This window comes from Emydura macquarii, unplaced genomic scaffold, assembly GCF_026122565.2.
Source record: "Emydura macquarii macquarii isolate MOO-44397 ecotype Brisbane River unplaced genomic scaffold, CSIRO-AGI_Emac_v2 contig_554, whole genome shotgun sequence".
In the NCBI taxonomy this organism is placed as follows: Eukaryota; Metazoa; Chordata; order Testudines; family Chelidae; genus Emydura; species Emydura macquarii.
Window position 1 is genome coordinate 810,227 of NW_027130691.1, and position 14,471 is coordinate 824,697.

The 14,471-nt window shown below is 42.0% G+C and overlaps 1 protein-coding gene across 1 annotated transcript in view; it reads left to right on the forward strand.

The window, feature by feature from the left end:
* The first annotated feature begins 865 nt into the window (after window positions 1-865).
* The window catches only part of PITPNB (phosphatidylinositol transfer protein beta), a 70,988-nt gene continuing 57,382 nt past the window's right edge, over window positions 866-14,471 (forward strand). The window contains exons 1-4 of the mRNA XM_067539401.1: window positions 866-1,174; window positions 8,044-8,074; window positions 9,065-9,210; window positions 13,990-14,081. Coding sequence (XP_067395502.1) covers window positions 1,155-1,174; window positions 8,044-8,074; window positions 9,065-9,210; window positions 13,990-14,081 — 289 coding nt within the window. The 5' untranslated portion in view covers window positions 866-1,154. The remainder of the gene's footprint in view (window positions 1,175-8,043; window positions 8,075-9,064; window positions 9,211-13,989; window positions 14,082-14,471) is intronic.

The window sequence follows — 14,471 nt, forward strand, 5'->3', positions numbered from 1 at the left end:
GACAGCACACGCTGAAATTCAGAATGTTAGATTCATAACCATAAAAAACAAATTGTCAACATCACATTAAAATGTACAGAGTAATTATCCATAAATCAAACTTTAGCTCTCAAACAATATTTTTCTTGCTTTGCCTATCTATAAATTTTGATAATCATCAATGAAACTATTTTTCCATCTCTCGTGTGTGTAAAAATCTCCATTTACCCATTAAACTCTAATCCTTGCAAACCTACCTACGGAGGACGGCACTGCTGTGGGGCCCTCAATCGTGCGGCACCAGCGTGAGGGACTCTACACGCGCGGAGGTAGGTGTGTGGGTGGGTGGGTGTGTGTGTGTGGGGGCTCTAGGGGATTCTACCCCTGTGGGGGCTGCTGTAGGGAACTGGAGGATGCTATGGGGGATAGTATGCAGGCGCAGGACCTCTCGGGGGGGGATGCTTCCCAGATGTATGGGGGAGGGGTCTCTATGGGGGCGGGGGGTTCTCAAACGATTTTTGCTGCCCCCCCCCCTTGAAAAGATGTCAGGCTGTGACAACCCCCGTTCCCGGCCCGCTGACTGGCTGCGCCGCCGCTGGCAGCTCGCGGCCCCTCCCTCACAAGCTCGCGAACCCCGGCCTGACAGGAGCCGCCGGCTAGCCCGGCGCGGGAGCTGGGGGCGGGGCGGTACCGGGGCGGCGAAGGGGCCCAGCCCAGCCCAGCCCGGCGGCGAGTGACTCCGAGGGGCCGGGCCGCGCCGCGCCGCGCCGCACCAGGCAAGGCAAGGCAAGGCGGCCGGCCGGCCGAGATCCGGGAAGGCCCCACCCCGGGGCGGTTTCCTTTCGGCCCGCGGAGCCCAGGGCCGGGCCGGGCTGGGCCGTGCTGATTGGCTGATGAAGAACGAGGCGAGTCTGTCGGAGGCGCGGTGCGCTCAGTGATTGGTCGATGCAGGAGCTCGCCGTTGCTAACTGGACTCGATGAGGGGCATTGAGCTGCGATGCCGCTGGCCTTGGTCATTGGCTAGCTCGGGCGGAGGACGGCGCGAGCAGGCGGGCGCTCCAGCGATTGGGTAGGCTGCCGCGTAGGGGCGGGCTTCCAATCCCGGAAGCAGCGCGGTGAAGTCTGGGTAAACGGTGCCGCTCGCGCCTGCGCACTGAGGGTCTGCGTGAGGGAAGATGGTGCTCATCAAGGAATTGTGAGTCGGGGGCCGGTGGGGAGCGTCCGCGCCGCCAGGGGGTCGTCTCCGAGGGGGAGGGGAAGGGGTCGCTCCGCCCCCCGCCGGGCTCTGCCCCGCCCCCCATCTCCTTACCGCCCGGGCCCTGTCCCCGCCGCCCCCGGGTTCGTTACAGCTACGGCCTGCGGCTCCCGGGCACCCTCCCCGCTGCGGCCCTGCCCTCCCCTGCTGCCAGCTTCCGCAGCGGCCCGCTGCCCCCCGTCAGCTCTGCTCTGCCCGGTCCTGTCCCGCTTCCGCCCGGCAGCCGCTCCGGGCCCCGCTTCGACCCACAGCTCGTCCCCTCCCTCCTCACCCCTGCCCGGCCCTATCTTACCTTCCCCCCGCTGGGCCCTGCCCGCCCCATGGGCTCCCTCGTCACACCCCGCGCTCTGTCACTTCCCCTCCCCCTTCACCTCAGACTCCGCACTGTGGGTCCGCTCAGCCCCCCTCTGCCTGGCTCCGGTACCCGCCACTTGTCTGCTGCCGGCCCCTGCTCGGTCACCCCTCGCCTGGCTCCCCCGTCAGTGCTCACCTAGGCCCCACCACTCCGGCTGTCTCTGACCTGAGCACAGCTGGCCCAGTGGGGTCGGAGGTGGGACTGGGTGTCCTGTTTATTCCTAGTGCATAGGAAGTAACACTCGGCACGCTGGGGGTGTGGGGCTGCCGAAGGAGGACGGGCTGTGCCTTAACTGTGATCTGGGGTTTCACTGAACCCTCATGGGGGAAGGGAGAAGTAAAGAGGAGACTGAGCCAGCACCCTCTGCGCCTGATTCCAGATGGTGCACCAGTCAATGACTTTCAATAAGCTCTGGAGCACTGGGGACGTTGTATATGAGTGGAAGAAAGCTAGTGTTGTGGCAATGTTTAAAAAGGGTGAATGGGATGAACCGAATAATTATAGTCCTGTGAGCCTGCCGTTCATCATAGGCAAGATATTGGAGCAGCAGATGCTGCACTGGAGTAATAAAGAATTAAAGGAGGGTGATGTAATTAATGCAAATCAGCATGGATTTATGGAAAATAGATCTTGTCAAACTAACTCAAGATTTGTGTTCTTGAGATTACAGGTTTGAGTGATGAAGATAATAGTGTTGACATACTTAGATTTCTGTAAGGTATTTCACTTGGTACTGCACTACATTTTGACTAAAAAAAGACTGGAATGGGGTAAAATTAACATGGTACACATCAAATAGATTAAAAACTGACTAACACTTTTGTCAATGACTGGGAAGAAAACATAAAAACATCACTGACAGTTTGTAGATAACACAAATTTGGGGATTGATAAATAACAAAAAGGAAAGGTCACTGGATCAGAGTGATGTGGATCGCTTGGTAAATGGAGCACAAACAATACAAGTTTTAATATGGCTAAATGTAAATGTATACATCTAAGAACAAAAAATATAAGCCATAATTACAGGATGAGGGACTCTGGACTGGGAAGTAGTGATTCTAAAAAAGATTTGTTGTGGTAGATTATCAGATGAAAGTGAGCTCCCAGTGTGAAGCTGTGGCCAAAAGAACTAATTAATGTAGTTCTGGGATGCATAAACGGGAATATTCAGTATGCTTAGAGAGCTTATTTTACCTGTGTTTTTAGCACTGATGTGAGTGTTGCTGGAATACTGTGGTCCAGTTCTGGCATCCACAATTCAAGAAGGGTATTGATAAATTGGAGAGGATTCAGCAAAGACCTAGGAGTGTGATTAAAGGATTAGGAAACATACCTTATAGTGATAGGCTAAATAAATTGAGCTCTTTGAGTCTGACAAGTGGAAGTTAGGGGGTGATTTGATTACAATCCATAAGTAGCTATATGGGCAGCAAATATTTAAAAATGGGCTCTTCAGTCTAGCAGAGAAAGGTATACATGGTCCAATGGTTGGAAGTTGAAGATAGACAAATTCAGACTGGAAGTAAGTTGTAAATTTTTGATAGGGTAATTAACCACTGGAACAGTTTACCCAAGGGCATGGTGGATTCTCCATCATTGACAATTTTTAAATCAAGGTTGGATGTTTTTCTAAAAGAAGCTCTAGGAATTATTTTGGGGAAATTCTGTGGTCTGTGTTTACAGGTCAGGCGAGATTATTACAATGGTCCCTTTTTGCCTTCAAATCCATGAATCTATGAATGAGCAGTTTGTTCTGAAGTGTATTTACCTTAGACATGCATGATTGAGTTATAAAATAACCCTGTGAATCTATCCTAATAATTGCCAATATTATTGGAACGTGTCCTAACTACTGCTAATTATGATGATTTTATTTGACATATTCTTTACTCCTTTTTCATTTTCCATGGTGGGAGAACCAACTAGAGGTTTCTTCTGTAAAGGAAAGAATGTTCCCTTGGCATCACTGCAGTGTGTTGGCCACATATGGTAACCAGTGTGCCAGATATATCTATTCTCTTTGCTGTTGTTTACAGAGCAAAGTGTGATTGTTGAGATTGAACTATAAATATGCAAGTGCAGACACCGATAGCAGCTTTCAGTATGGAACTACAACTTGTGGTGTTTTATGCATTGTTTTCCTGTTAAGTGAAAGGAAATCCTAGAAGCACAAGGAACCTCAATAACACCTTTGCAAATGACAATTATTTCATCCCAAAGTTTGAGTTGGTCTTCGCAGTTTCACACTATTAGATAAAAATGGCACACACTATCTGACAATGTGTCTGAGTGCTCAGCTTCTCCTAGAGCTCTTTAATACAGCAATGCCTTAGAATGTTGGTTTTGCTCCAACTCAAGAGGTATGGAATAGGGAGCAACTGGCTTAAAATGGTGGTTCTTTGTTTAAACCATTAGCCCTTTTCACCTGTCCAAACTACTGAAAAAGTTGGTGATTGGAGGCACTGTCTAAAATATCTAGTAGCAAATGAAATTGCTTCATTCCCATTATGTTGAAATGTCTCTTCCTCTGATGGGCATTGCATTGAATTTTGGTTTGTTGAAGAAATTCCCATTGTGTCCAGAATAAATCTTCTCTTATGTTGCATTTCTAAGTTAGCCATGATAACTTGTTAAAGGAACATACTACTTTCTTGTACATCACCTGAACTTCTGACTGGATAGCTCATGTTTGCAGCACCAGTGTTAGCTTTAGGGATGTTCGAAGAGCCTCTAAAGTGACTTTATACTGTGACAACTTAAGCAATATTTACCAAATTCCTCTGCCAAGCAAATTAGTTAGCCCTGTAGTGTCAAATGTGGACTACCACCAACAGTCATAATATGCAGAATAGTGTTTCAGCTCTTGTTATGATAGCACAGAAACTGATAATCTTGTTGATTTGTGGTCATCCTGTGCTTTACTGTGTTCTCTCCACTCTCATTTGTCCTCTCAGTCTTCAGGAGAGGAGAAAATTGCCTCCCAGTGGAAATGAACATTGCAGGCTGTGCAGAGCAGTTGTGCACCTAGGTGCAGTTGAACTCTCTTGTTTGGATGGCTCACTTGTTTGAGAGAGAGTGGTGGTTGGACTCAACTAACAGTTCCCTTCTAAGGGGTTATGAGTAATCAGTGTCAGATAAAGAAGCCTCCCTCTTACAACAGCAGTTGGGAAAGAGGCTGTAGGCTGCAGTGTTGGCACAATGAATCATAGATGTCACTGCTTGACAAAAATCAGTTTCATTTCTCTCCCTCCCATGACCAGTGCAGGCTTGTTCCCTACGTTGTTTCTAATGAATTTTATAGTGTAGTTTTCAAGGGCTCAGTTATGGGACTCTCATCGTTTCCATTGGGGTATTGTACCGGTTTTTCCTGGTGATGTAGCAAATTTTTTCTGTTGCTTAACTTTATATAATTGCACCCAGTTATGCCCTCCTGGACCCCTCCAAAGAATTCCTTTCTTTTGATGTCTATACCATTCAGTACAGTACAATGTAAAACAACTTTATTTGCATTTTCTATTTTGTATTTGGTACAAATGGTGTTCCAAAACCCTTGAATTAAATTTGACAGCTGTGGATAGCATGACAATGACAAACTATTACATAGTACATTTTTTGGCAAGGCATGTACACATTTAATTTTTACTCTTTTGACATAAGGAATTCTTTCAAGTTGGTAACTGTTTATGCTGCTTTTATCACAATTTGCTCCTATTTTAGATTTTAAGTATCTTTGCAGTGTTTGCGATATGCAACAGAGTTAAAAATATACAGTATTACAATACAAATAAACACAAGTTGCCAGCCAATAATTGCTCTCCAAAACCTAATAAATAATACCCCATCATCACCATCTCCTTATATGTGCTGGGGAAGAGATGAGCCTGGGGGTGTGACCCAAAAGCTAACAAATCTGAGGTGTGGTGGAGGAGTGGCCCGAAGTGCGTTCTGAAGTAAGCAGCGCCACCACCTTCTATTTAGATCAAAGGGTCTCCATCTTGGGCATTTCTGTTGTTTGCAACTGCAGCAGTATGCATAGAGAGATGGGTTGTCACTTAACTAGCCAGATTTATGTATTTTATTATCCACTTTTCACTTTAAGTCAAAGCAGCACTTTGAACTCCACCTGGGAGCCAATAGATGGACTGAGTATCTGTATAATGTGCTCCCTGCAGTAAACCCCATTTAGTAAGTGGACAGCCATGTTTGCCACTAACTTTAGCATCCAAGTGGTCTCATGGTCTTTCATCTATTGCAGCATGCTATACTTATCTGTCCTCAGCTGTCAAAAGAATGAATAATTGTAGCAAGGGCTCTCTCAGATAGAAACAGTCACTCCTCAGGCACAGATGGAGTTGTGGAGGCAGTGCTCTTGACCAAAACTCTTACCTCAGCTCTGAAGAGTACTCCCAGAGTTTATTGACAACTGGACAGGTACCAGTAATCTCAGCAGTCAGGTGCCCAGAATTGAATGTACACCCCATTCTAGCTGTGTGGGCACGCCACAGCTCCAGTAGGAGAGACCATCTCCACTTGCTACAAGATGAGGGTGGTGCTACAGCTTTAAGCATACCACAAAACTTCATTGGCCTATTCCATTGCACGCTCTCATTTGATTTGCTCTCTGCTCTCATCTGTAGATCTTGGAACTAATGGTTCCCAAGTTTCTCCTTCCCACTGGCTAACTGTGTTTCAGATTATTTTCCCCTGAGTTATTTGTATTTTCCCAAATTGAACCTCATTTTATGTTTTGCCTTGCTATCGAGTAGGAAAATGATTCACTATGGTGGGGTTCTTTAAATGAATTATGGTGGGAGAATTATTGTGAATTATTTTTTACAACACAAACTGATTTCTGTTACTCACCATGTTTCATTTGTGTAGCTTTCCAAATTATTCACCTTTAGGGCTGAAATCGTCTGTTCTTGGTTTTTGCTTGAAGGCGTATTTTTGGAAAGCTTAAGCAAACTGCTTTCAGCTGTGGAATAGAATAAACTACTCTTTTCTGTGGGAAGGGGAATTTCAAACATCCTTAGACAGCTGAAGTATCAAAAGTAAAATTGGACATGGGCGGTCCTTGGGGATTAGAACCCTAGCTTGTTGTGGGGCAGACGCAAAGGAGAAATAGTTTTTATAAATATTTATAAACCCCTGCTAAGCATGCATGGTGGGAAGCTACAATTTTTGCAAAGTCTTATGAATCTTAGCTCCTGCCTCTCTTCTGGCATCACTGCGTTCTGGCTTACTGGAGGCTTGGGCAGGCACAGAAGCTGCATCTGGGGCAATTTTATAAAAGAGTTTGAAAGTGTCGAATTGAAAAACACAGCAAACTCCTCAACCCCAAAAGTGCCTTAATGTTAGGAGTAAGAGAAAGTTATGGGTGGCAAAAAAAAAAATAGTTCACAGCCTGTGATGTGGTGTCTGCAACTGTTCCTGCACTCTACAAACTTACGTACCCTGTTTTTTACAGGAAAAAAAGTGCCATTCTGTTGCAAAGATGCAGCTCTTCCCAGTGGCAACTCATCTGCTATAGTTTTATTAACCCAGTTTGATAGTGTGGCCAAACAGCAGGAGCAACAAAAATGGGGCATTAATCCCTGTATCCTTTATATATAAAACTTCATTAATTTAGTATTTAAATTAGGTTTAAAATTCCTCCATCCCCTTTTCTTGAAAAAATAAAAACATAAAAAATGAAATGCAAAATTCTCAATGCAACATTAAGTTGATCAATTCTTAGGTAACTTTTACATTCCAGATTTGTGATTCTTAACTCGGCAGTATTAGATGTATCAACACTGTACATAAAGTACCTGCCCCATCACACACTGCCTCTGCTCTCCCAAATTCAGTGAAGGGCGATCTCCATTCACTTTTTGTAATGAGTACTTAATAGTTGCAATAATTCAAGAAATTCAGTTCACTCAGACTATGGTCACTCTTGTTCATTATCTTACTTTACCTCTGCAGTAGTGGTTATTCAGCATCTCAAGGTATTGTGCAAAAGTTTCATCCCTGTTTTACAGATGAGGAACGAACCTGAGGCTTACGAGTGCTGCATAGTGTTGGTGGCCTGTCATGTACAGGAGATCAGACTAGATGATTTGGTGGTCCTTTCTGGCCTTAAACTTTGACTCTCTGAAGTGACTTGGCAGACAAGTCAGTGGCAGAGCTGGATATGATCCTTGGGTCTCCTTACTCCTCCCTTGCTTCAACCACTCAAACCTTTTTCAGGTGTTTAACATGGGGTTGTATAGGGTTGATTACTTTATTCTTATGTAATTTTATTGTCTAACTTGTATTATTTTATGGCAGGTCAATGAACATAATTGATTTTGCCATTTTTTTATGAATATCTTTATAAAAGTTAACACAGATATTGCCTATGGAACAGATAACTTTGACTATTTAGATGCTTATTTTATGCATTCAGTTTGTTCCTTTTCTCTTTCAGCCGAGTGGTTTTACCATGTTCAGTGCAAGAGGTATGTACTCTTTACATTTCTTGTTGAGCTTTGTGGTCTTATTTTAAAAACCAATTAGCCTGGATCCAAATGTATTCTGTGCTCTGCATCCATTAGTCCACCAGATGTGAGTTACTGTCCCATCAGTCAGAGCAAATGTGTCTCAGCTCAGTGAACTTCAAAGCAGACAAATGACTACAGGTCAAGAATCTTTAGCCAATTCTAAGCCAATCCCAGTGCTTATGATCAAGAAAAGGAAATTGTAAATCTCTTCATAGCAGCAGAATCTTTCTGCTTATGAGGGCATTGTGTGACTCTAGCTAATATACTTCTGTCTCCCATAAAGCAGGAGTAGGGACCATCTTTGAGTGTCTGAAACTGAGGATTTAAATGGCACTGAAATGCACTTAACTAAAGCTCACTCCCAAAAGTCCAAGTTGAATAAAAAACTTCCTGTTCTAAGGGAAAATGCAGCTACTTTCCTTTACCTTCTGACAGCTAGTTCCATCCACCTAAATAGCTTTCTCCAAAGACAGCTTTGTTATATACATGTGTGGTGACCTTAACTGTGTGCATGTTGAGATGCAACACTGGAAATAAAACTAATAATTTCAAAATTTTATATATAAACTAAAAACATTTAAATAGCCATACTTGCATTCTTTTGCCAGAACAGAAATAGTGTTTTGTCGTTCTTTTGGGTAGCATGGAAAATTAATAACAAGAAGAGTAAAATTCTTGATCTGTCTAGTGAGGCCCGAGATTGCATGCTGTTGTATTAATGTGGAACAAAACAAATTGAGCACAGAGCATATTTTCATGATCCATTAGACATTTTCTGAAGTTTTATCATTCTGTAGTGTGCACTTTAAAGTAAAGTGTCAGTTTGCTTGTATGTCTTAATGTCCATGCAGAGTTCACTGATCAAATTGAAATACCTAAATTCTGACACACTAAACAGTTTTCCTCTGTCACATTTTAATGTTGAAATTTTGTATCTCTTAATTTTAGTATCAAGTTGGGCAGCTTTACTCTGTGGCAGAAGCTAGTAAAAATGAAACAGGAGGTGGTGAAGGAATTCAAGTCTTAAAGAATGAACCTTATGAAAAGGATGGTGAAAAGGGACAGTATACCCACAAAATCTATCATTTGAAGAGGTAAGGGATGTATTTGTCTTTCTCTGGGAGAACTACTGTCCCATGATTTACCAGCTTCTATTTTCATTCTGTAAAAGTGCAATACACTTCAGCCTTGACCAGGAAATGTTTAGTGCCAGTTTGGAATTTGAAGAAGGGTGGTGGGGAAGAGGACCACACCATAAAATGGGTCTGAACATTTAAAAAAAAAAAAAAAAAAAAAGTAAGGTTTAGGGATTTCTTTCAGAGGAGACTTTTCTGCCATTTTCTCTATTCTACAGCTCGTCAAATTGCTCCTGTTAAATACATGAGTTTTCTCAAAGCTTGTGGTACTTCAGCCTGTGCTTTGTTATTGAAGAAACCCATGGCATCCGCATATCCCTGCTAACATGTATTTTTTAAATGACTTTACCTGATACATTTCTCTATGTGATGTAGTTGCTCCATCAGCCAGGCTATGGAACCCTAGACTATTTCTGAAATTGGGTCATATTTGCTGCCAGTAAGCTATTTTTGTTCTTTTACCATTATGGAAGATGATTTCACCTGAGGTGACTTTCTTGCTTACTATTTTGACATCCATGCGCCAGTGTGATGTTTCTGGTATAAAAAGTAATATCCTGGCTACAGTTGCCTTCCACTTCTTCTCTTGAATGAGAATGTTCGACTTAGATAGGCAAATATTAATGCTGCTGGAATCTTGCCACAGCTGCTGGGACTTCTGATCTATTTTGACCTTGTCACTGCTGCAAACAGACTGTACAATGGATCAAAGAGTACAATTCTGTACTTATTATGGTTTTCTTTGAAGGCTTAATTAATATAGAACAGAAGGTTGTAGTTAAAGACCTAGAAAAATTGACTAAGAGAAACTGAATTGTTGAACAGAATCTCCTCCTAGTTCTCTGCTGATTGGTAATGTCAGAGTCTTCAAAGTTAGGAATATAATTTCCTGACCTAAGAAATTCCTCCATGCTGTCTTTCATTTTCATACCTAAAGTGGATCTGGGATTCAACTAAGCCCATGCTTTGTGCTAGTGGTTAATTTGGTAGAGGTATTCAGTACAGATTAGTAATGAAGACATGTGCCAGGGCTACATTTCTTCAGGAAGCTCTACTTGTTATACTTCAGTTTAAAATTAAGATACTGGTAAATATGTGCGTTGCTACAATTTTGTGGTATATCTCGTAGAAACTGACTTGGGAGGACTTTGCTGACCTAAGTTCATGAGGAGTGAAGCCCCCCATCTTCCTCTTCTGTTGCTATAAAACAATACTCAGCATGATAGTCGCCCAACTTGTTTTGCGTGACTTACTATATCTAGTTTATCACTTTACAAGAAATCAAAATGTTCAGCTCTTGTAACTGTTCAAATTGCTCTTTTTTCCCCTCTAAAAATGTACGAAAGTGGTGGTATATTGGAAGATGAGCCTCCCAGAAGGCCTGTCTTATTTCTAGAGCCCCTGTCCCAATAGTATTTAGGTATGAAATGATTTAGAAATGTATATTAAATAATGAATCTTTACTTGGGTCATTGCTGCTTAGAGTATAAACCTTGTTTTATTAATTGCCTTTAATGTGGGGTTCCTTATAGCTTTATAGCTCACTGAGCTCAGTGAACTCACATGTTCTAAGAGTAGGCATTATCTTTTAAAATAGAGATCTGAAATTGTCAATAATATTTCACTTTGTGATTTGATTACCTAAGAATATATTTAATAACCAGAAAGCCTGTGTTTGTTTAAACTTCAGTTTTTTACATACTTCAAACTAGAGCTACTTGAACAAAACTTCAATACTTGAGCTAACACTTCCATCAGTTCACGAAGAAATTATTCATGAATAACTTCTTCTGGTTGACCAACTCCTTAAAAAGTAAAAAACCCAAAGGCATTTATGGAAGTTTATAAGCATTTATTAAATTAAATGTAGAGTTGGGTATGTCCTAGTGCATATTAATCTGTGGATGGGAACATCCCTTAGACAGGTAAATGTGACATATTTGAAGAATCGTAGTCTGAATGGAAAGGGGAAAGGCAAACTGAAGGTGCAAGGAAAAGAGACAAAGTAGGATGAGGTAATAACAGGGAAGGCAGCAGATCTCTTTGTCAGACATGGGCATAGTGCAAAGACTACACTGGTGGATTTTGTTGTAGGACTCCTAGCAGTGAATGAAGAGCCACTGTTCATTGCTGATATTGTTTCTGTTATCGGCTTTCAGTACCATTAATTATGAGGTGTTGCAGACTTGCCTGTAGACTGTAGAGGGAGTGGGTATGACTGCTCTCAGGTGGCTGACCATTCCCAAAGCAGAGGATTGAGGCTTGCTCATCATCCCTGTGGGTACTCCCATGTGGAATTAAACAGCTTTCAATTTTCTTTCCCCGCCAATCCAATCCAATCCATATTTGGAATCAGGGGGATGGTTAAAGAGGAGTATTTTAATATGCTCATGTGTGCTTTCTCATTTGACCCAGCCAGTGCTGTCCAGAGCCTGGCTCAGTGTCTGTGGGAGACTGAGGTGGCACCAAAATGAGATATCACTCCCAGCAGGAGAGCTAGAGGGAACTGCTGGCATGGCCTCCACAGCAAGGGGTCCTGAAGTGGTGAATGCAGTTCTTAAATAGCCAGATGTGGTCGTCTTCAGCTTGTGCTGCAAGACCTGCCTCTATCTAGGCATTTGAAGAAGGAGGGATAAGATAAGGGCTAATGTTTATGATAAAGCCGGGGAGCGCTAAATATTGATTGAATTTTAATTTAGTCTTTGGTGAATTATTTTTCTAATTTGGAGTGAGGAGTAGCTAGTGGTCCAATCTTTTTATGACTTTTGTGTTTGTCAATGGTGCATAGAGCTTGGGGGGGAGGGGTGCATTTTTTTGTTTATAAATCAAAATAAATGTTGTTCAGCTGGCTCACATCTGATCCCTACCTAGGTATGTTTCCTTTGGGTGGAAGAGGGGTGGAACAGACAGTATTTAGTGTGCACTGTAAATTGGGTCAACTTCAGTTGATATATACATGTTAGAAAGATAGCCAGATCCGCATGTCTCTGATAATCAGAATAATTCAGTAATAAAGTTTAGTAAGTCACATACTTACCTATTCACTTTAAATACTGAAATCTTACATTTGCTATCAAATTGCTGTTTTGCTATCCAAGACTAAACTTGCTCAAGTCAGTTAATATTTTTATTGCCAAACAGAGGTTCCAGCTTGGCAGCATGAGCCAAAACATGAGCTGATCTGTTGGATCCAGCTACAAACATAAAAAATTATATCCAGAAGTTGATGTACAGGGTTTCTGTAGCTACTGTGAAGTTAAAATATTTTTGTTGGGTTGGCTCTGCTGGCCCACCTCCATTTAAATCTGTTTAAGGCATTAAGGTTGAATGTTTGAAAATACCAATACATTATTTTGTCATTTGTTCTGGATCTCTCCCATGTGGTCAGTCATCATTAGTACCTGTAGAGCGGATGAGCACACACTTTAACAATCATGATGAAGAAGTGATAATTACTTACCAGTTATTCTTTAGGGAAAAGATGATTCTTCCATTCCATTTCAACTTGAAAGAACCTTGAATTGTCCACTGTATTGGACTTCAGCATAGTTGCTGTCCTTGTTCTTGGCCTCTCCATTCTTTTCTCTGAGTAGTCTCATTGACTTTTCAGCTTGCTTTCTTGCTGTAACAGGGTGTGGGACACTAAAAATATCTTCCTTTTAAAAGGAGTTTATTCAGGAACTGGGTATCATTCAACACTAAAGGTAGTGAAGTGATTATAAAGAATTAAAGCAGGCCATAGAAATAAATTACTGGCATAAGATGGCACGTGAGCCTTTCACCTCAAGAAATCAGAGATAAAATCCTGACTTGAGTTGCAAGAGAAATGAGTTCAGTAGCAATCTAACCACATAACAGGTAATTGTCATTCACAAACACTATGCTATATGGGGTAATTGGTGTAGAAAGGAACAACTAACTCATGGAAGGTTGTTGCAGGTCATTCTTGAAGTGCATGGGCAGAGCTGTGTGCAGATGTCTGTACTGTACCTAGCTTAATTCAGTACCACTGATTATGATTTTATAAGCTACAAACTCGCTTGCCGTCTTTAAAAAATAAAATATTTGTGTGGGGTGGAGCTATCTTGATCCATTATGAATAATGAGAATGTCCACAGCTGTAGATAGAAACTCTCCTGCTTCTGGGCATACACAAATCACGAGCTGCCTGGGGTTCAAAAAAACTTATCTTTATGGGGTTTCTGTGCTTTACTCTGAAGCATGTGGGTCTGACTACTGTAAAGGAGAGAATTCTGTACTAGGTGAACCCTGGGTTTAATCAGGCCTGGCAATTCCTATACTAGGAAATGAATATTTACTTCTTGAGACATAAATGGGATAATTTAATGGATTCCCATCCAGGTTCTAGGTCAGAGCTAACTGAGCAACATGACCTGATCTCAGTTGTCATGTCATGTGGCTAGAGAGATCAGCGGACCAGAACCCTAGAGCAGAGTTTCTTTAGACAATGGTGTTTACTGTACTTGACGAGAAAGGAAAACTAAGCTGTATTTGATTGAGATCATAATGCTGCTGATAATGTGATTAATTGACTCAGTTAGTTTGGGAATGGTAACATTATTGCAGTTCATACAAATTAAGCTGATTGCTTGTGCATCATAATTTCTAATATGCTTGGGTAAAATGTGACTTTCCAACTAGATTGCTAGAAATCAGTGTGGAATCTCATTCAGTTGGCAAAGTTGTAACAAACGTACAATATTTTGCTCTTCACAGTAAAGTTCCTGGGTTTGTAAGGATGATTGCTCCAGAAGGCTCCTTGGTATTCCATGAAAAGGCTTGGAATGCATATCCATATTGTAGAACAAGTAAGCTTGCTCTGAATTGATTCTTACATTTTTGCCATACTGTTTAGAGATACTGTCAAGTGGTTTAGGTCCCAAAGTTTTGTAACTGAGTGGGAAATATCTTACAGGTCACACTTTGTCAAACCTACTCTGGCTGAGCTGTGCAGTCATGAAAGATAACTTAAGTTAACCAGCAGATTCTAGTCCCAAGACATAATTATGTGCTAGTGCCCGATGTCCCGAGTACAAGACTAAAGAGCCTGACTAATGTGTCTTTCCAAGTTCAGGATAAAACCTGTTAGGAAAGGAACATAATTTACAGTCCTAAAGGCTGCTGCAAATGATGAGTGTAAAGGTTAAAAATGACAATTGTAGATCGTAATCAAAATTCCTTTGCTTTGATGCAATATT